Raw genomic sequence first — 21,931 nt, forward strand, 5'->3', positions numbered from 1 at the left:
AAAGTGGAGAGCAATCAGAAGCCAACGAGACATATATAGATATTCAAATAATGTACTATCGATATGTGCCTGTATTACTTGGTGGTAAGCTCAATAATATAGTACACTCAGATACATTACTCTAGATAATATGCTTACTTTTTGACTTGTGCAGAAAAAAAAGAACTTACCTGTCCATCGAAGGACCTGACCATCCTGCCTCCACTCACAGAGCAGGAGCCCACCCCTTTGGGAGCACAGGAGGAGGAGCCTCCTTTTCTAACACACTTCTCATTGGCTGAACAGCCAGATTTAGGATCACACTGCACTTCTCCATCGTCTGTACACACACAACGAGTGTTGCATGCCTTTCCTAGATAGAACACCTGAGCAGAGAGCAGACACATCAGTAGAGGTGAAGGCAGAGGACGCAGCATTGAGAGGGGACATTACATCTGTACCTGTCCACTCAGATAGTACTGTCCCTCGTACTGGCAGCCACACTCTGACAGAGGGACACACTTGTCATCACTCAGCATGAATCCATCGTCACACACACAGCCTTCTGAGCAGGGGGCGCTCCTGTCGCAGCCCTCTGGGGGGGCGAGGCCACTGCAGGTGAGCGGGCAGGGGGGGCCACACTGCTCATAGTGACTGTTGGCACCACATGATGGAGCTGCAGAGACACACAAGGAAAGACAATGCTTGTGTCTTTTATGATCTGAACGTTAGAGGACATTATCGGGACAGGTTAGAAACAAGAGTTAAGTTTGCCTGTACATAAAAAGTGATATTTTTATTTATTTATTTATTAACAACAGAAGGGCCCAGTGACTGCATGCACCACCTTAAACATGCTATAATTATTGTGGGATCAGGGTTAGTGAACTCTAAATTCTAAACAAAACATAATGGATGGATGTATAGTCAGTCAGTATGAGTGTGTGTGTGTGTGTGTGTGTGTGTGTGTGTGTGTGTGTGTGTGTGTGTGTGTGTGTGTGTGTGTGTGTGTGTGTGTGTGTGTGTGTGTGTGTGTGTGTGTGTGTGTGTCTTACGACAAAACTGTTGGGTTCTCCAGCTCCCCACTGTTGCTCCCGCCTCTTGACAAGTGGTGCTGAAAGCTGATAGGCTGTTGCACAGCGCCGAGGCGTGGCCTTGGTACAGGCACAGATCGAAAACACACTCTTTGAGGAAGGAGGTGTGGTCCAGTTTACTGTGACACTTTCTGCAGGGGCAGAGACAGAAACACTTTAATAAACAGAGCAATACCCAGTTTGAGGACTGGGCTTTTAAATATCCAATAGCATTTAGTTGTTGGTTTTTAAAACACTAAGCATAAGTATTTATGGTTTCTTGCTTTACCCAGGAGGAGGTCACTTTATAAAGCAGGCACATGCTAGATATTGAATACTGTAGGCCTGGCCATGGAATAGTATTATTTTCTTTTTTTATCTGCAGCCAAATAAAAACTGTTCTTCGTCAGGAAGGGGGACACATTAGATCCTTCTTAACTTGAATTATTCCTCTGGTAGTTTGCATCAGACATAAAGGACTAACTGTATAAATAATTCTAACAGCACAAGGAAAAAGGAAACATGTCTTCAGTGACATTGAGATGAAAAGTCTGAAAAGAACCCGTTCTGTGCTTGGGACTGAAAGATGAGAAACACATTAGCATAAGCAGCTTCAGTTTAACAATGTGCCAGTGTTAATGTCAAAATGGCGTATACACAGTATCATCACTCTGTCACTGCATTTTTCCAGGGAATCATGGATAGTACAATTACCCAAAGGGTCCCTGCTTGTCAGCGATGATGCCGCAGTATTTCTTGTCCTGGTAGCGTAGGATCAGCGCAGGCTCACACTCCGGACATTTCCCATTAGGACAGTCACTGGTGCAGCCAGTATCCCCCCCCGCCTGCAGGCAATGACATCACAGCAACAGCGGACATATGCAGAGGTTTTTAAGTGTTAAAGAGTAACGAAAAAGTCATGACAAAGATGTTGACATAAGACGAGAGATTTTTGAGAAGTGTTGGCTTGTTGTTAACTAAAACAGGTTCAAATGTAATTGTGTTTCTCTTTCTTTTGTTTGGTAGGCTGTTAGTAACAGGTAGTAAGATTACTGACCACATTTACTGTTGTTCATTAAAGCTTTAGATCTCAGGCAGGAAAACTCAGTATTCTCTTTAACACCTCTTCTTAAAACTCACTTTATCTTCAGCTTTTTGGAAATTATTTTATCAAGTCGTTGCAGCAAATGGTCATGCATCTCCGATTGTTTTTGACTTGGCATAAACAGCATGCTCTTCATTTTAAAGCCTCTTAAGGCCCTGACACACCAAGCAGTCACCAGAGAACTCGCCGACGCTGACGCCGACTCTTGAGTCGGCGTGTTCTCCTGCGTCTTGGCCATGTGTCGCACTGGAACACACCGCAAAGACTTCAGCCGAGCACGTACGAACTGCGCATGCGTGAGTAGCAATAACTCTCCTTACCAGCAGGCAGCGGTAGTGTGTATTCGTCATTCAAAAGAGGCAATAACCGGAGGACAGAGAAGAAGAACAATCTACGTGATACAAACAAACAACAAATAGCGTGTGTTGTGTTCTAATATACTCCTGCCAATAGGGGGCGCAGTGTAACCAGAGTATACATACAATGTTGAGAGAAGAAGAGTAAGCCCGGGAGTTGATGCTGTGGCAGTTAAGCATGACGAACAGTAAAGAGTTGAGTACCCGTATCCTCTGTCCCTTGTTTCATTAATTTCTTTCTACTAATACACAACAAATTGGCGACGAGGATGGCCGTGGCTTCTAATCCTTTATCTCCCACCTTTCTTCAGTGTCCGGGAGAACCTACTATGCCATTTGGAACATGGCTAAAAATGTTCGAAAACTATCTGCTAGTGATCGACGTGGAAGGAGCCAAGTGGCCGGATACCCGTATACGTGCAACGCTGCTACACAGCGTCGGAACCGAAGCACAGAGGATATTCTACACATTGACTGAAACGGGAACTACATACAACCATGCCGTGGCTGCACTACGGGCGCATTTCGTGCCGAAGGTAAACGTAATTGCGGAGAGACACAGGTTCCGCCAACGAGCCCAGAGACATGATGAAACAATTGCACAGTACGTCTCTGCGCTACGTGAAATGCTCGTTTTTTGTGAATTTGGAAATGCAGAACAGGATATGCTGCGTGATCAGATCGTGGAAAAAGCCTACAGTGGACGCATACGTGAACGCTTGCTGCTAGAAGACAAACTGACACTGGATAAAGCCATTCAGATTGCAAATCAGGTGGAAATGGCGGCGCGCAACGTGGCCGAGTTCTCCAACAGTGAAGTGCCTGTGAGAGAGATCAGCGCGCCAAAATGGGAACAAAAACGTCCCGCTGCAAGTAAACAAAGGCAAGGTGAGAGAAAGTCTGAGCAAGCACGAAGATGTTACAGATGTGATTCAGATAAACATATGGCCAATTCCACACAATGCCCTGCTACAAACAAAATATGCAAATCCTGTGGAAAAACTGGGCATTTTGCCAAAGTGTGTCGTTCAGAACAAAAACGTGAAGTGAGGGAGGTCGTTATTCCAGAACTGACTGTTTTATTGCTGAATAATTCTGCCCCAAAAGAGAAGAAAATAATGTGCCCTGTAGATTTGGGACTTTCTCCTGCTAACCAGTCATTTGAGATGATAGTAGATACTGGTTCTTCAGTGTCACTGCTGCCGGCTCATGTGTACGAGACCTATTTCAGTCACATACCACTGAAACCTACAAAGGTTCCTCTAGTCACATACTCAAGACAGAGAATCCCAGTACTAGGGAAACTGCATTTACGTGCATTCCATGACGGAAATACTGCCTCAGCTACCCTTTTCATTGTGAAGTCAGGTTCAATACTGCTGGGCCTGGACCTGTTTGAGGCACTGGAAATGGTCATCATGAGAAACAGAGTGGTACTGAAGTCACAGCACACAGTCAGAGAGATAACAACCCCACCTGCAACTCCTACTACACCGACACCTACTGCATCTGCACCTGTTAATACAGTTTTACCTATGGGCTGTGTTAGGAACGTAGTACACAAAGTAAGAGTGAAAGATGAGGTGAAGCCTGTGCAGCAGAAATTGAGAAGGCTTCCATTCTCAGTCAGAGATGCTGTTTCTGCAGAGTTAAAGCGCCTTCTTGATGCTGACATCATTGAAAAAATAGATGCCTCTCCCTGGGTATCACCGATCGTTGTGACTCAACGAAAGAACTCATCTAAAATAAGGATGTGTACAGACCTCAGGGAGCCTAACAAGGCCGTCATAATGGATTGCTACCCCATTCCACACATGGAGGAGCTCTTCTCAGAACTCAGAGGAGCTACCATATTCTCAACCCTCGACCTGGCTAATGCATACTACCAGCTTCCACTGCATGAGGACAGCAGAGATCTGACTGCTTTCATTACTCACGAGGGACTTTTCAGGTACAAGCGAGTTTGCTATGGGCTAGCATCAGCACCCTCAGCATTTCAGAAGATGATGTCCATGGTGCTGAAAGATTTACCTGGAGTGCAGGCATATCTGGATGATATCATCATTTACTCCTCATGCCGTGCTGAGCATGAAACCCGCCTGAAAGCAGTACTGTACCGACTGCAGGAAGCTGGACTAAGTCTCAACACAGATAAATGCAAATTCTACCAGGACAAACTAACGTATCTAGGACACAGCATAAGCAAGTAAGGTCTGCTGCCAAATGATGACCACATTGCAGCTATTCGGGATGCTCCATCACCCAGTGATCCAGTGACTCTCAGGTCTTTTCTTGGCCTAACATCGTGGTACTCCAAGTTCATACAGAACTATGCAACTGTGATGGAACCAATGAGAGATGTGCTACGCAGAGCTACATTCACATGGACTGATGAGGCACAGAGTAGTTTTCAGCAGGTTAAACTACTCATCACAGACAGTTCATCACTCGCTCTTTTTGACCCGTCACGGCCCACCATAGTGTCTACAGATGCCTCAGACTATGGCATAGGTGGGGTGCTGACACAGATACATCGTGACAACACTGAAAGAACAGTGGCATTTGCTTCGCGCTCTCTTAGTGCTGCAGAGAGAAAGTACTCTGTGGTAGAAAAAGAAGCTTTGGCCTGTGTCTGGGCTGCAGAGCGTTGGAGAACCTACTTGTGGGGAACAAAGTTCACCTTAAGGACTGATCACCAAGCTTTGACCACACTCTTGGCTACAAAAGGCATGGGGAGAGCTGGTATGAGAGTAGCACGCTGGTCGGCCAGGCTACTCTGCTTCAACTATGATATTGTCTACAGACCCGGTGCTCAGAACCATGCAGCAGATTGCCTTTCCCGCCTGCCACTGCCACACGGACAGGACTGCACCTCAGACACGGAACCAGAGATGGTTGCTGCTGTCTCTGCCCTGCTGACTGCTGTTCCCTCGTCTGACTTCACAGATGCCTGCACTTCCTGTCCAGAGTTACGTCAGCTACGCAACTACATGACAGACGGGTGGCCAGCTTCATCCAAAGGCCTGCCTGCTAACATGTTGCCGTACTACCAGGTGAGAAATGAACTTTCTGCACATGAACAACTCATTCTGAGAGGGAGTCACAGGTTAGTTGTTCCAGTAAAGCTACACTCACACATGGTATCCTTAGCACACGAGAGCCACCAAGGCATTGTACGCACAAAACAGAGACTCAGAGACTTGTATTGGTGGCCTAAAATGGATGCACTGGTACAATCGGTTATCGCCGCCTGTGTGTCCTGCCAGATGAATGATAAAACAGCTAAAACTAACCCTGCACCTATGACACGAGTCCCTCTGCCTCAGGGGCCATGGCAAAAGCTTGCCCTCGACATCGTGGGCCCATTTGAGACTGGTCCGGTGGACTGTAAGTTTGCTATTACTATGACTGACTACTATTCAAAATGGCCAGAAGTGTGTTTTGCCCCAAGATGCACTACTGCAACAGTGATCACCTTCATGAGATCAGTGTTCAGCCAAAAAGGGAACCCTGTGTCTGTGGTGACAGATAACGGTCCACAATTCACATCCTCAGAACTCGCCTTTTTCCTAGAAGAAAGAGACATCCAACACATCAGGACTACAATCTACCATCCAGAAGGAAATGGAGCGGTGGAGAGGCTAAATAGAGTGCTGAAGGAAAGCATTCTCACGGCACAGAGAGTTAACGCTCCGTGGAAAGCTCACGTTGCTGAGTTTCTTCAGGTCTACAGAGCTACACCTCACGCCACTACAGGGACATCTCCGTTCCAGCTCATGTATGGAAGAAAAATGCGAACCAAACTCTCAATCCTGCCACAGCTTACGGATACTCAGGATCAGGAACTGAGAGACAGAGTGGAAAAGAAACAGTGGCACATGAAAACATATTCTGATGCAAAAAGAAATGCCAAGATTCCCAAAATACATCCGGGAAGCCTGGTGCGTGTGAGAAACCCGCTGCATGTCAAAAAGGGAAAGCCAAAGTTCAGTGAGCCTCTGAAAGTGACCAAGCAGAAAGGACCTCACAGTTACACACTTGATAATGGAAAAACCTGGGATGCTTCACACCTGTCGGTGCTTCCAGAAACATTCACTCCTCCATCAGAAGAAGTGAGGCCTGCTGAGCCAGCTACAGTGCATGGTGCTCAGAGCAGGAACCAGCTAATCAGAAAGCAGCCTGTTTGGATTGAGGACTATGTCACTTAAACTGTGGTTGAATTAATGTTTGAAAATGTTCTGCATATTGTGATATGTGAAGTTATTATCATTACAGATGGTTTCATGGTTACTACGTAAGTGTCTGTTTAAAATGCTAATGTTATGCATGCTGTTCAAGGGGAGAAGTAACTCTTTTTAAGAAGGGGGGAAATGTTGTGTTCTAATATACTCCTGCCAATAGGGGGCGCAGTGTAACCAGAGTATACATACAATGTTGAGAGAAGAAGAGTAAGCCCGGGAGTTGATGCTGTGGCAGTTAAGCATGACGAACAGTAAAGAGTTGAGTACCCGTATCCTCTGTCCCTTGTTTCATTAATTTCTTTCTACTAATACACAACAGCGTGTGCGTTCCATTTTCACTCTCGTCCATCGAAAACATGTTTTGTTCGGTACTGGAGCTATCAGCCATTGGAGTATTGCTTGTGGAAGACATTCTCAAGCAACCGTTTCGCTTCTCATGCACTGATTCGCTAGCTGAACAGCCAATCAGAGTGATTTCTTTGTCCGACTGCCTGTAGCCGACGCACGGCCATGTTGAATCGGCCGTCGGCCGAAGTCAGTGACTGCGCATGCGTGAGTGGCAATAACTCTCCTTACCAGCAGGCGGCGGTAGTGTGTATTCGTCATTCAAAAGAGGCAACAACCGGAAGACAGACTGCGTGATAACCGAGAGAAGAAGAACAGACTGTGATATAAACAAACAACAAATAGCGTGTGCGTTCCATTTTCACTCTACAGCGAGAAGCTCATGGGGCTTTCCCGAACCTGTGTCAAGAGCTGGAGTTAAATGAAATCTCAGTTCTGCCTTCTTAATAGTTATTTTGGGTCCCTCACTTCCGTTTCGCTTCTCATGCTCTGATTCGCTAAGCTGAACAGCCAATCAGAGTGATTTATTTGGCCGATGGCCTTTGGCCACAGCCTACCGATTCAACATGTTGAATTGGCGGCGGAAGGTGTCGGCATGGCCGAAAAGACATGACGGTGCAGTACACACCAATCTGAGTAGGGAGATACAACGCTTATCCACGGCCCGACATCTATCGACATCAATCGGCGCCGAAAATTGGCTCGGTGTGTAAGGACCTTAAGATGTCCAGTATACATTTTGAGTTTTTTTGTTTTTTTGAAGCTTTTTCAGAGAACAATGTTGAAGGTGTGACATCATTCTCCTTCTGACATATCCACCATGTAGCAACACATTATTATTTCTACTGTATGGAGTATGTGCTGGCTTTGTGTTTCATATACTGTTCAGTTTTACAGTATATGACTTAATGGAGTTTTTAATGTGTGTGTTTTTTTGGTCAGTTCAGGTTTGTGTAGGATGCTCAGCCACCGCAGATCTCAGCTGATACACACCTTCCAGCTGTGTCCAAAGACGTTAATGTGGTTAGCCAGGATGCCATCCGGTTTCAGTAAGTCATCACCAGGTCTACCATTGTAATTTCCACACAAGCCTGAAAAAAACCAAGATACACATTACACCTTAAAACAACTTGCAACTTTTAAGAAGAATGAAAACTCTGTAGCTTGAATGGTATATAAGCCCACTCTTTCTCTACTGCAGGAGTGGACTGGCCACTGGGAATTCCGGGAGTTTTAGCAATTCACCCCCCCGTTGACAATTGACTAGCGGTACCGAGTTCGGCCGGTCGAGTTTCCCGGGACGATTTTTAGTCCTAGTCTGCCCCTGCTCTATAGCACTGTAAACACAATGGTATCTGTGCAGGCTTTCAGACTGACGGGTAGCCCGATGGCTTTAAAAGAAAAAGCTGCAAAGGTAGAGCAGAGTTTAGGGACGCTAGGATCATGTTCCAGTCATATCTGACATTCAGGCCAAAGTCAGTGGTGAGGGTAGCATAGGCTCCACTCTGCTTCACAGAGACCTTACCCCCCCAACAAACTGGATCTGCTCATTATCTTAATAAAGCTTTGGGGGGCGAGCAACAATCTGAATTAACTTAGCCCCTGACCTGACATCTGAATACATTATGCCACTGTTTGCTTCATAATAGTGATGCACCGTAACTCACCTCCTGTAGCTGAAGAGTATGTGCTGGGCAAAGTCAAGCTTACGTAGCTGTTCCAGTTGAACCTGAGCGTCAAACCAAAATATGTTGTCACCACGCCAAAGTAGCCTTGCCGGTACAGGGAAAGCTTTCCATCCTCCATGGAGTAAGGCAGGTTTACAGGCTGGCTGTTGACCTGGGGGGGGGGGGTTTGTGAATTTAGATTTAATCATTGAATCCGTTTAATATTCAGTGATTTTTCAGCAAATTTCACAAAATTCAAACTCATATTTGCATTTTGTGAGATGCAAATACGTGTTTGCATCTCACATATTTATCTATTATTACAACATTCTGTTGCACTATTATTTCTTTACTCTGTTTCTTCTAGCACACTTTTTATTGTTTTATTATTGGTTTTATTGTTTTATCTCTTACATATGTTTATGTTGCATTGTTGGAGGAGCCTGGGATTTTCATAGCTGTGCAATAAAGCCTTTGAACTCTGAATATTACTGATATGTTTGGATCTGCATTACTGTCATTTCCCCCTTATATCCTGCAGGAGGCGGACTGATCTCACCAGTATTTTCCCTGCGTTGCCACGACTCATGCTGACAGTGATGTCATCAAACACAGTCAGAGACACGGACTTGGTGTAGGCCACAGCCTTGTTACGCCCTCGGTTCTCGTTCTGGACCAGCACCTGGAACCGCTCCAGATCCTTATCTGATCCCTTGATGATTTGAGACAGGACATAGGTACAAGTGCCCTGGAAATCAAAGCGCCGTTGGTCAAAGCTTCGGTAGTGGGGGTCTCCGGTGCCTTTGCATGTTGCAAAGGATGCTGGGTAGCAGTTCCTGACTCCCTCCTTCAGAGCACAGAGCTCATTCTTCTTACAGGTGACTGATTTGCACTTCATCAGCAGGAGAGAACAGAGTACAATATTAGAATACAGTGGAGGAGATGAAAACTAGCAACACAATGAGGTTGCACAGACTCACACACACACACACACACACACACACACACACACACACACACACACACACACACACACACATACACATTCTGGGGGCGCTAAAACACTGTAGTGAGCCCGGAAAAATGTGTGTCCTCAGAGTGAAGGTGCGTTGTCATAAAATGGTCCTTTTTTGTCATGACACAAACACACACACACACACACACACACACACACACACACACACACACACACACACACACACACACACACACACACACACACACACACACACACACAATCACCAACCTTGGCTTTCCCTCGAATGCATTCACACTTTGTAGTGCAGGTGTTATCAGCCCAGAAAGCTTTGCCTGGTGGGTAATAACTGCCTTTATGTTGGCATCCACATCTTTTCTGAGGAACACATCTGAAACACACACCAAATGTGATATATTTATGTTTGTTAGATTTAAAACGTTTAGGTGCTTTGTTGGCTGAAGCCTCCGATCTAAGATTTGTATTCCCAAAACTGCTTCTCTGACATTGCATAGGAGGATAAAGAACTTGGAACTTGATTAAACCAAACATGTATAAAACATTCCTGCTATGCTATTAATTTCCACTGCTTCGAAATAACCATATCTGTGGTTATGCATGTTCAAGCACATTTACTACAGATCAGATGCTTTCCAAGGCACTAAACCTCACTGTGAGTAAAGTTAAGATCACAAAGAGCCTGTTTCCCCCGAGAGAGTTTTTATGAATCAATCTGGGATCATGGGACACCAAACAGTAAACTATTCTACCAATGGCCTGCCTTGGTGTGGTTATGTTATGGAATAGCGTAACATCATCTTGCAGTAAGTTTGTTGATTCATAAAGAATGTGCCCCGTAAGAAGGTGTTTAGTTACCTGTCTCCACTAATCACCAGGCCTTTATCACACTGGCAGCCCTCCACACAGGGGTCCTTACACTGCTTCTCACTGTGTGGGTCTGAGCAGGAGGCAGGGCAGGAGGGGCCGCATGCCTCATAGTGGCTGCCCTTTGGACAGGAGAGGACTGCGAGGGGAGGGGAGATCATTATTCATCATTATCATATTTGAGCTCATTGTTCCCCTTAAATTTAAAACAAAACAACATCATACAATTATTAAACAATATGAATGTTTTTTTAAAAGGTTTGAATAGTTCATTCATGATTGGATTAGACATTTATGTTTCCATCCTGTAGGTTTTATTTCCATAGCTAACAGATCAACACGTGACTGCACATTTGTTCAGGAATGAGTCCTTAAACCTGGAAATGAGTTAGCTTTTGAGTGATTCCTGGTTCCCTGGTCTGGAAGTCAATGGTTTTTTGAACGTGCTTTTGGTTAGATGCCTTAAATAAGATCTGTGGTTAATACAAGCTTCAGATACTTGTTCTAACACATACAACGTGTTTAAGTATCCTATTGGTGAATCATTTAAGCTTTTACGTGTTTTTCTACAATATCTGGGGTTCCTACCAGCCAGTCAGAACTGAAGACAGAAAAACTGAAAGCAAAGTCACCCAAATTCTCCTTATTTCCACAAGTTAATTCTTAGGTTAGTATATTCCTGTTTAGTAATAAGAATTAGAAGTTTATAATAACAACTTTACCGTATAGGATTCAGATGATAGGACTGCGTGGTTTATGATAAGTTTGGCACCTAAAGTTATGACAGTGTTCAAAAGTGACTTACAGCATTTAGCAACCATTCTCCACTCAGGGTTGACTTTCACTCCTTCTGACTGACAGGCATCACCATAACTCTTCAGGTTATCACAGAGAACCCGCCTTGCACCTAGACAAACACAGACCCTTTATTATTTACAGAGAAGAACCACAACAAACAGACGAGTGAGTCCCCACAGTCTAGGTACACAGGCTGCAGCACACACACACACACACACACACACACACACACACACACACACACACACACACACACACACACACACACACACACACACACACACACACACACACACACACACACACACACGTGGACAGAACAGTGTGCTTAGATCAATGATGGCATGTCTACTGTTTTTATGCTTTAACTGTTCAGAAACATTTTGGTTCGCTGTATGCAACAGCGAGAATTTCTTTATTTGTGTTTATTTTTTAAAGTTGAGCTGTATAAATGTAAGCTTAACAAATAGAGGTATCTTTATAGGCTATTTGTTTGCATTCAATGCATATAGATAGGATATTTAAATCCTCTTTTAGTCATCACACACATATACACACATTTTAAGAACAAATTAGTCACTTTTAACCCATGGTAGTATTAGGAGCAGTGGGCAGCCACTATACTAACTAAAAGCAGTATAAAAAGTCATTCACATTAGTGCCACCATTACCAGCTGTGATAAACCCATAAATGCATCAATAATTAGTAAGTAATTGAATATATACTTCTAAGTTTTCGATACATACATCTACACTTTTCATGTCAGCATAACTCATCTGTGAATGTTTTTGTGTATTCTGTCCCAAAACATACTCAATTACCGGCTTACCTTTATTGACACAGACATCATAGACACAGTTGTCCAGGTACATAGAGGGGTCCACCTGTTTGTGGCAGGCTGAAAAAGATCCACTGGCCTCTGTCAGGATCCCACAGAGTCTGGGCAGACGGAAGTGGGCCTGCTGCTTTTCTGAACACTGAGGACAGCGACCAGCGCAGTTATCATCACAGAACCGATCTGAATCCTCGGCCTTCCACTTCCGGATCATTTTCAGCACAGTAGGGACACTGGAGTCTGCCACAGACAAAAGGAATGCAGTTTCAGAGAGTTTCTTATCTGACTCAAAAGAAGAGTTTTTAAGGCTTCAACACAAATGTAATTCTTAACATTCCTGTAAGTGAGTGTTTCGGCATATCCAACACAGAATGGTTGACTTGATACTTATACAATAATGTATCTACCGCCAGGAATGTCTTAAAGTGTAATTCGAATCGCTTAAGAGTGGTGCAGGAATGAGTCCTAAACCCGGATATGAGTTAGCATTTTTAACACTTTTGGGTTCCCTGAAATAAGGTCTGCAGAAGTGGTTTTCAAGTTGAGTTCCACGACATGAAATTGATCAATAAATACCCCACTGGGGTGTGTTGAAGCTTTTACGTTTCTTAAAAAACGTTAGTCAACCAGTGTCTGAATAAGTGAAGTTGTGTCCAAATGTGGAGATTATCCTGCTGTAAAAGATGTGTAAGTATCATAAACAAATATTTCCTTCTGCAATATTCAAAACTAAAAAACAATGCTTTTTGTCAAGGGACCCCTTGCAAAGCTAACTTCTGGGTCCCCTGTCAAAAATGCTGTCGGTCTTCACTGCACCACCCTGTTGGATGTTGGAAGTTACATTCAGACCACATGGGACTACTGGCTCCACCCAAGCGGCTCTCCTCCTACAGGGACCCTCACCCTTTGCTTCTGGCAGGTCATCTGTTGTGTCTCCATTGTAGTTTCCACAGAGGCCCCCCAAGTGTTGGTGGTAGGACGAGGGCACTGTGATGTACAGCCTCATGTTCCAGTCATATCTGACATTCAGGCCAAAGTCAGTGGTGAGGGTAGCATAGGCTCCACTCTGCTTCACAGAGACCTTACCCCCCAACAAACTGACAGGCAAGTACTGTAACTCTCCATTGACCTGAAGGTAATAACACAACAACACTTAGAACAAGTTGTAACACTGCTTATGAACAATAGTGCAAACTGGAAATGCATTGCAACACAAGATCAGCGGAGAGAAAGCTGTATGTAGTCATGTGAAAAGCTGAGAGAACTGTGAACCAAACTGCAATCAAACATTGTAGCAATCCCGCAGATAACTAAAAGTGTTCTTGCAATAGCAACAAAATAAATAAAGTGATACATTAATACAAAATATTATTATATTAATCATGTTCTTTTTTGACAAAATAATTAGGTTTGAGCTGTTTGATTTTCGTTTTTTAAGAAATCTCCCAAGAACATTGGAGAATAACTTGCTACAAGTCTTTCTATAGTCTATTGTACTCTCAGCATGCTTGTCTGTGTATTTGAACTTTGATGATCACAAAGTGTTACCTCCACTTGTGACCTGTGTCGGCCGATGGTGATGTTTTGCTCGTAAACGGTGACTCCAACAGTCCTCACAAATGAAACTCGGCGGTTACCTCGGTGGTCATTCTTGGTCGTCACAGTGAATTCCCTGAGGTCAGACGCCTTCTTTGCAACTGTTGTCATAATGTATGTGCAGGTACCCTGTGAGAAAATATGAAGTTTGCTTAACTTTTGGACACTTCATCTTATAAAGCCCCCAGGTGAGTTGGAATCATATCACCGGTACTGGCTTATCCAGCAGACACGCAGAATAACAAAGGTTCCATTCTCACAATTTATGAAAAGGATTATCCATGAAACACAAGATGCTGGTGTGCCTATTAAAAGCTAAACAAACTGTGCAATTGCAGCACTCTAGAAGGTTTTCAGTTTGAAAACCTTCTAGAGTGTTTGATGTGAGTTATGTAAGGCAATGTGTGATGAATGGCTACAATATAATGTGTTGCTGAGACATGATTTTAATCTTATTCAGTTTAAGGGTTTAGTTAGGAGGCAAATTAATCACTTTAAATATTGTTCTTGTTTAAAGTTGTTATTAGTAACCATTAGTGTTGGGCAATGCTCATCTGATTAGCTATAATACACGCTGATCTTTGATACTGTGCAGCTGGCTTTTCTTTCTTTCTTCTTTTTCTGTATTTTGACGGAGTTTGGAAAATGGCCGTGGTTTATGTCATACCTTATGTTTAAACAGGTAATGTCGTATTTGCTAGCCTTATATTCAATGGCAATACATTTATTGTGCATTTATCATCAAGTTTTTTAGGTATGTATTTGGCAGAGTTTTTACAGCGGATGACGTCATTGGGGAGAGTTTGCCTGGAGCAATTGTTATTGTTTTAAGTATAACAGGCTCTTAGTCCAATGGGACATCTATGGAGTATTGGTTTGGGGGGGTAGGGCTGCTGGCAATTACAGAAAATAGTAATAATAATGTGTAGGAAATGCATAGGAAGTCTCAACAACAAAATGGGCATTTTCAATGATATACACACACATATGAATGCATGAACATTATTTATCTTTCTCGAGTAATGGATTCCTAGCTCCTACAGAGGCAAAGATTACTGCTCATTTTAATAAAATATTTCTCATAGAAGTTGTGTTCTTGGTTTATGTTCGGTGTGTCAACAGAATATACCAAGAGTATGATAGTGAATGGCTGCTGATGAGGGGTCAAGATGTTCCAACCTGGAAGTCAAAGCGTCGGCCATCAAATGTGCGGTAGTGGGGGTCACCGACCGCACGGCAGGTTGCTGTAGAAACGTGGACACATTCTCCTTTCACACAACGTTCCTTTATTCGACATTTCACCTTTTCACAAGGGTCCGCTGGAGGTATGGGAGGGGTGACACCTACAGAAAATACAAACACACCATAAACATAAACACATGGAAGAATATGTAATTCTGCCATTCTAATGTGTTTAACTCGTCACATATGCACTATAACTCATCAATTTCATCCCTTTCAGGCATACATAAAGTGATATGACTTGTAATATAAATACTTATGCGTTGTACAGCATACATGTAGAAATAGTGTGTGTGTGTGTGTGTGTGTGTGTGTGTGTGTGTGTGTGTGTGTGTGTGTGTGTGTGTGTGTGTGTGTGTGTGTGTGTGTGTGTGTGTGTGTGTGTGTGTGTGTGTGTGTGTGTGTGTGTGTGTGTGTGTGTGTGTGTGTGTGTGTGTGTGTGTGTTTGTGTGTGTGTGTGTGTTTAAGGGAATCTGTGTGTACCTTCAGAACAAACTCCTGCAATGCCGTATGAATGGCGGTGCTTCCCTCCATAGGCGTACACTGCCATAAGGGCGTCCCCCTCCACCCTCACATGGCTCTGCTGATGCCCCACATCTACATTGGACCACACCCAGTGCTTGTCCGTCAGGAGGCTACTCCACCGAGGTGATATGCACCTTCCTGACCAACACACCTTCACACTGGCTGCCCCCTCCTTCTCTGACAGAATGGACACAGTATTCAGAAGCCCCCCCACTGTCTCCACCGCCCAATCAGTGGACAGCTTGCATGTAGGGATCAGCGTTATCAGGAAAGGGTCATATGGACGGTTGTCGCTGAGAAGCAGCACCATTACTTTCTTGTTGCTCTTGACAACCAGTGGACGTTTGTAGGTCAGTTTTTGCAGGATGACGTGTCCAGCTTTTGCGAGCTTCCTGTTGGAGTCATACAACTTAGTTATAGAAGTGTAGTTCACATCGGATACTTTAATTTACAATAAATACTTACAATTGAGATATAACATATTGTTCTCTTATAATATAGACAGTACAGGAAAAATAATGTTTTGACTAACATTAAAGTAAGTGACTAACTATATATATTATTACATATTATGTATAATAATATATCAAGATTACTCATTTACATTGATATATGTAGCACTGTCCAAAACCAAGGAGTAAATAGTAACAACTAAATCAAAAATCACAATTATGCCTCTGTCTTCTCAAACAGGGACAAGTGATTACCTTATAAACCTTTCTCATAAATATGAAAACGAGAAGAGGGTTGAATCCTAAGACAGAAGTTATAGTTATGAGATACGGTTACCAAGTAACAGTCAAATGTTCACTTACAGCATATGGCGATGTTTAATCAGCCTGAAAACTATAGTGTTGTACCACAGATCTGTGCTGTGCAGAATGCCCTGTTGCCGCTTTTGCCTGTTTTCAGTATTTTCAGGTCATATCTTCATGTTCTGTATTGACGACGTGTTTCTTTTGCTTGTATTTTTTATTTATTCGCAGCATTGTTCATCTATATGCTGTATGCAGTGATTTTTTTTTTTTTTAGTTTGTGTTTTCTGTTGCATTGCATTAAGTTATCTTTGCCCATTATGAAACTAGAGTCAATTGATATTTCCAAAAGTAATTATTACATGATATTTTTCCGTATAGTATTATGTGTTAGTTTGATGGATGGAAGGGTGTGTGTTGGATGTATAGGTGGATAGGGCTGCCAGCACACGGATAGACCATGACATCTTTGGCTGTAGCTTCAACAGTATATTATAATTAATTCATAATGAACTTAACTGTTTTCTTGAGTCCAGAGTCAACTCAGTGTTGTCTTCAACAGCAACTATCACTGCCTGGTTTGTGGTCTTCATGCTGCCAGTCTTGGGCACCATGTAATCTTTACCCAGGCTGTGGACCGGGGGCAGCTGCTCATACACGTGTTCACAGAGCCCACCCATGGACAGACACTGGTGGCCTGCTAACACCGCTACAGGCTTCTGGGATTGGATCCTTGTGCCCGTCAAAGTTGTGTGACCTCGTAAAAGGTAAGATGCGTATGGTGCCAGCTGTATGGTCATCGCCTTCCCACGCTTCCACTTCTCATTTCTCAGTGACACATCAGCACCAGGTAAGATGGTGATCCTATTCTGGCTCTTGCCATTAACAATAGCCACAAGCTTGTCCATGCTCGGATTGCCTCCTGAGGGTGTGAACACGAAGTAGTCAGTACCTAGCTGCTCTGTGGGGGAAACCACGGCGCCATCTCCTGTGGCGAAGCGGCGGTTGAAGGAGACCACAGAGATCGCAGCAGTGGAGGAGATTTGAACTGCTGAGTTTTCATTAACAGATTGCTTCTGCAGCTCGGATCCACGTGGCAGAGAAACCCACTGGCTTTGACCTGCAGAGAGGCTCAGCTTCCTGGAGAATCTCAGTGAAGACACCTGTAGATGTTATGTCATGTTATATGCTGGGATGTGTTAAGGATTAATTAATTAATTAATTGCATTAGAACAGATTGGATGCTGTCTTTCATGGAAATGTGAAACAGCAAAAAAGTAATGATGGACTGAGCAGAAGACACAGTCAAGTTTTGCTTGAAATACAGTGCAAGAAGAAGACACATACACACACACACACACACACACACACACACACACACACACACACACACACACACACACACACACACACACACACACACACACACACACACACACACACACACACACACACACACACACACACACACACACACACACACACTGACACACAAACACACATACACATACATACACCACAGATTTCTCTTTGGTGAATACAATGTGCTTCTGTGCTTTAGCCTTTAATACTGTACATTGGAATTGACGTCATTGTTATATTTATGTGCCAAAATGCTGCCATTTGTATGCTGCATTATGAATTTTGGAACAATCCTTTTTGGACTGTTGCATGTCCCACCTCTGATTCTCACCTTTATGGTAATAGTGGCATCAGAGTCCTGAGCAGTCAAAGCCAAATGGAGTGTGTGCTGTTTCCCAGAACTACGCTGGTAATTAGGAAGAAATGTGGTGATGAACTCCCTTCCTGTAGAACAACCATGACACACTTGGGAAGAGAGAGGAGATTTAACATAACTTAAAACACGACAAAGAATATGACTTAGTACTCAGTGTTAATACTGCGCTCCTATTACCTGCCAAGAGTGCAGCACAGACAGCCAAACACACTGTGAGAGGCCTGATGTCCATGGCTGATAGAGAGACACACACACACACACACACACACACACACACACACACACACACACACACACATGCACACACACACACACACACACACACACACACACACACACACACACACACACACACACACACACACACACACACACACACACACACACACACACACACACACACACAAGGGTTGAGTTGCATTTTAAACCAATATACGTGATGCTAGAGAAGGAATAAGGATACATCTACATAAAGTGTTGAACATCATGTGTTGTGCTTAATTTCCTAACACATATTGGCAAGTTCCATCGGCCACTTTTCTGTGTTTTATAATAGCAGCACACACTCAATTCTGGAAAAGCATTTACGCCCACCCCCACAGATATTTAACATCCAATGAACATACATTTGCCAATTCTAACTCTCAGATGATGAAGTAGGCCAATACGTTAATAAGAAAATATTAATTATGAAAAATAAAAGTGGAGACCTGGTCAGTGACAAATCGTGAGAATTCAGCTTTCTTTAATTTCCCCTAAAAATATTTGTAGTTTTCAACCCAATTTTCTTTTCAAGGTTATTTGGAAGAGTTTTGAATAACCAAGATTCATCATCATATTACTATACTGTGTATAGAACCTTGGTTTATTGTGACATTTGCAAGTCCATCGCACTCAGCAAAATGCCTTGAGTGTGGCATTGAGTGGAACAGATCTAATGTTTGCCTTTGACCAGGCCTTGACTCTGTCCTCTGTCACTGTGGTTCAAAGAAGCTTTTACTCATTTATAAAGATAACTTACGTAAGTCCTTAGATCAAATAATCTCTAAGGACATACGTTAGGAATACATTGAGGTAGGTCCCATACCTCAATGTATATGAGATAACCCCACTATTGCCTCCCTCTGCAAGTCTCTTTTCTCTTTGCCTCTTTCATCCTCTGATGTAAACATTTGTATTTGTTTAGGATCTAAATCATCGACACACATTGTGGCATGAGCAAACTGCCTTTAACTAACATCTACTAAAGGTGGAGATGGGTAAGCCCACTGCGTGTGTACCCACAGACACACTTGATTTACTTTATATAATAGTATAAGCTGGGTATGATGCCTGTGTTACATGAATAATTAAAGCTCTCTAGTTATAGTGGAACAAAAGTGTTTACACAGACAGAACAGGCCTGCCCAAAGGAGGTGTATCAGGACAGAGCTGGCTCTTAAACCATGATAAACATGAGAGACAAACAATGGTTTATCAAAATAAACTTATTTAACAGAAGCAAATTAATTTAAAAGCATTAACACGTGATCTGTAGAGCAGGGACAGACTGGGACTGTCAAACAGTCCTGGAGTCTCACCCAACCCACAGAGATAAGAGCAGGGTGTGGTGCCATTTGATTAAGTAGCAGAGCGAAGCATGCATGACGCAAGCATGCATGCACGCGCATGATTGTGGCTTGTTTCGGGTTAAATAACAACTGTCCATTAACGCTCTGCAGCCACACAGCCACTGTTCAGTGTCATTAGATCTGCTGCTGCAGTAACACCACTCGATACCTGATATCAGATGCTCGGTCATACTTTATATGGATATGTCCGGCCAGGAGGGAGCATGAAACACAGAGCCCTCAGCAGCAGTGTCACAATGTCTCAATTTTAACTCACAATACTATCGCAGATATCTGGCCAGTAAAAAAGATATGTCTAGCTCTGTTGCCTCTCAGTGTACAACTATGATGATGTTAAATTAAAGGAAAACAATGGTCTATATTAAGTAATGCGTGCCAGCTGTCAGTTGTCCTGGACGACCGTCTGTGATATTCCAGAACACACAAATGGCCATCTGATGGAGTGAGAGTGAGATTACTAGTAAATAAAAGTGCATCAATGGCCTTGAATGTGTCTGTGTGCCAGGTCACATGGTGGGGCAACCTCTCCATCTACAAAGGCTTGGTCAAACTGCCCTTACCCCATTGAACAGGGTTTATTGATATATGACTGTAGGCTAATATATACTGTATATATTGACCCTGGATTATTGTGACATTGTTGTTACCTTGTCACTCATTAAATTGCCTTTAGTGTGTAATTAAGAGGGGCAGCAGTACAAGCATAATTAGTAATAGTGGCTGTAGGATATGGTTATACAAGTAGCTATACTGTTGAGAGTAACACCAATATGACTAAAGACAGTTGTAGTGTTATTATTTTATACTAATAATGTTAAGTATCAGCAGATCACTGCAGAAGGAAACGAATATGCACTGACTGAGGAAGCCTACAACGTCTAAGACCATGTAAACATGCTTAAAGTTTCGAATATGGATGCCACTGCAAGCAATCGTAAAAGTGATCTCGTAAATGACCGTTAGCTACATGGCATGTCATATACATAGGCCATTACAGAATGAATGCATGAAATCGTATTAATTGATGGTGCAGAACAGTATCCAGTCCTCAGTGGTATCTGCAAAGTGATACATGCAAGCTCCAGAAACAGCAATCCTCAAACAAATTCAAAGATAAAAAAACGATAAGAAATACCCAGATTTTGAATGTAATGCTAATTACCAACATTTGTATCAATAGTGATCCAAAAGTACATCTTTGCTATACTTTTGAGACAAATGTAGCAAACTTATAACTAAACATATTTTTCATTTTGTACAGAAGCTACCTCTATACTGTATAAATAGTGAAGTGTAAATAATATAAATAGTGATTGACTTTAAATCATTCCCTTCAGTCCTAGCTTCTGGAAACTATCTATGCTATCTCAGATAGGCTCCAGAAATGGTCTGCACTTCACAAACCTAAAAAGAATGTAAATAAGCCAAAACCCAACCAGATAATGTAATCCCCTGTAATAGTTCCCTGACAGCACAGTTCTGAGCAGAGCGGTGGTACTGTACCTGTAGCTGACCTGGAGAAGTGCTTTGGACGGAGGCAGGGTGGAGAGACTTATATGTGTAGGACATGATGCCGGTTGGATCTGGTTGAATGAAGGCATATTGCATTTTGGCGTGTTTGTGTTTGTTATGTAATTAGTGAAAAAATAACATTGATATGAAAGGTGGAGGCCTAATCTGGTGTTTGGCAATCTCACTCAATGATGTAATGTTATCTTTTCATCTTACCATGCTGTCACACTAATCCTTCCCCCACCCTGTTCTCCTCATTGCTCTTATTTGGTTCCAACCAAGATGATGTCATGTGTGTCTGTTTACTTTTCCAATGTAAGGTCCCCATGAAATAAGATTTCCTACATTATCACAGGAAAAATGTATTCCACAAATTCTTCATCTTATCTAGATCACAGTCCCTATTTAACTAATTTTCGGACCAGTTGTGTTTAAAAAGGTGCATCCAAAAAAACTCAAAATAATTGCTTCTGTATCAGACAGATATATATTAGAATCAAGCTGCATTTGTGAAAAAATACTGTACTTTACCATGCGCAGAGATCTTGAATTTATTTATGGGTTCAAAATAATTTGATAATATAAAAAGATTGTTTTCAACCAATTACTCCATCATCTTAACAACAATAACATTTTTGATACATTCCAGTCTGGCTATCGAACAAACCACA

The 21,931-nt window shown here is 42.8% G+C and overlaps 1 protein-coding gene across 1 annotated transcript in view; it reads right to left on the bottom strand.

Annotated features, from left to right (window-relative positions):
- Positions 1 to 21,262, bottom strand: part of LOC307046228 (IgGFc-binding protein-like) — a 49,462-nt gene extending 28,200 nt beyond the window's left edge. The window contains exons 1-19 of the mRNA XM_079692506.1: positions 21,252 to 21,262; positions 18,295 to 18,351; positions 18,073 to 18,206; positions 16,899 to 17,542; positions 15,583 to 16,016; positions 15,037 to 15,200; positions 13,810 to 13,986; positions 13,165 to 13,390; positions 12,256 to 12,501; positions 11,433 to 11,534; positions 10,619 to 10,766; positions 10,013 to 10,133; positions 9,326 to 9,658; positions 8,767 to 8,938; positions 8,093 to 8,190; positions 1,767 to 1,897; positions 1,035 to 1,204; positions 441 to 655; positions 171 to 365 (exon numbers count right to left, since the gene is read on the bottom strand). Coding sequence (XP_079548632.1) covers positions 171 to 365; positions 441 to 655; positions 1,035 to 1,204; positions 1,767 to 1,897; positions 8,093 to 8,190; positions 8,767 to 8,938; positions 9,326 to 9,658; positions 10,013 to 10,133; positions 10,619 to 10,766; positions 11,433 to 11,534; positions 12,256 to 12,501; positions 13,165 to 13,390; positions 13,810 to 13,986; positions 15,037 to 15,200; positions 15,583 to 16,016; positions 16,899 to 17,542; positions 18,073 to 18,206; positions 18,295 to 18,349 — 3,765 coding nt within the window. The 5' untranslated portion in view covers positions 18,350 to 18,351; positions 21,252 to 21,262. The remainder of the gene's footprint in view (positions 1 to 170; positions 366 to 440; positions 656 to 1,034; positions 1,205 to 1,766; positions 1,898 to 8,092; positions 8,191 to 8,766; positions 8,939 to 9,325; positions 9,659 to 10,012; positions 10,134 to 10,618; positions 10,767 to 11,432; positions 11,535 to 12,255; positions 12,502 to 13,164; positions 13,391 to 13,809; positions 13,987 to 15,036; positions 15,201 to 15,582; positions 16,017 to 16,898; positions 17,543 to 18,072; positions 18,207 to 18,294; positions 18,352 to 21,251) is intronic.
- Positions 21,263 to 21,931: the final 669 nt, after the last annotated feature.

Source organism: Notothenia rossii, assembly GCF_949606895.1.
Source record: "Notothenia rossii genome assembly, chromosome: 7".
NCBI lineage: Eukaryota > Metazoa > Chordata > Actinopteri > Perciformes > Nototheniidae > Notothenia > Notothenia rossii.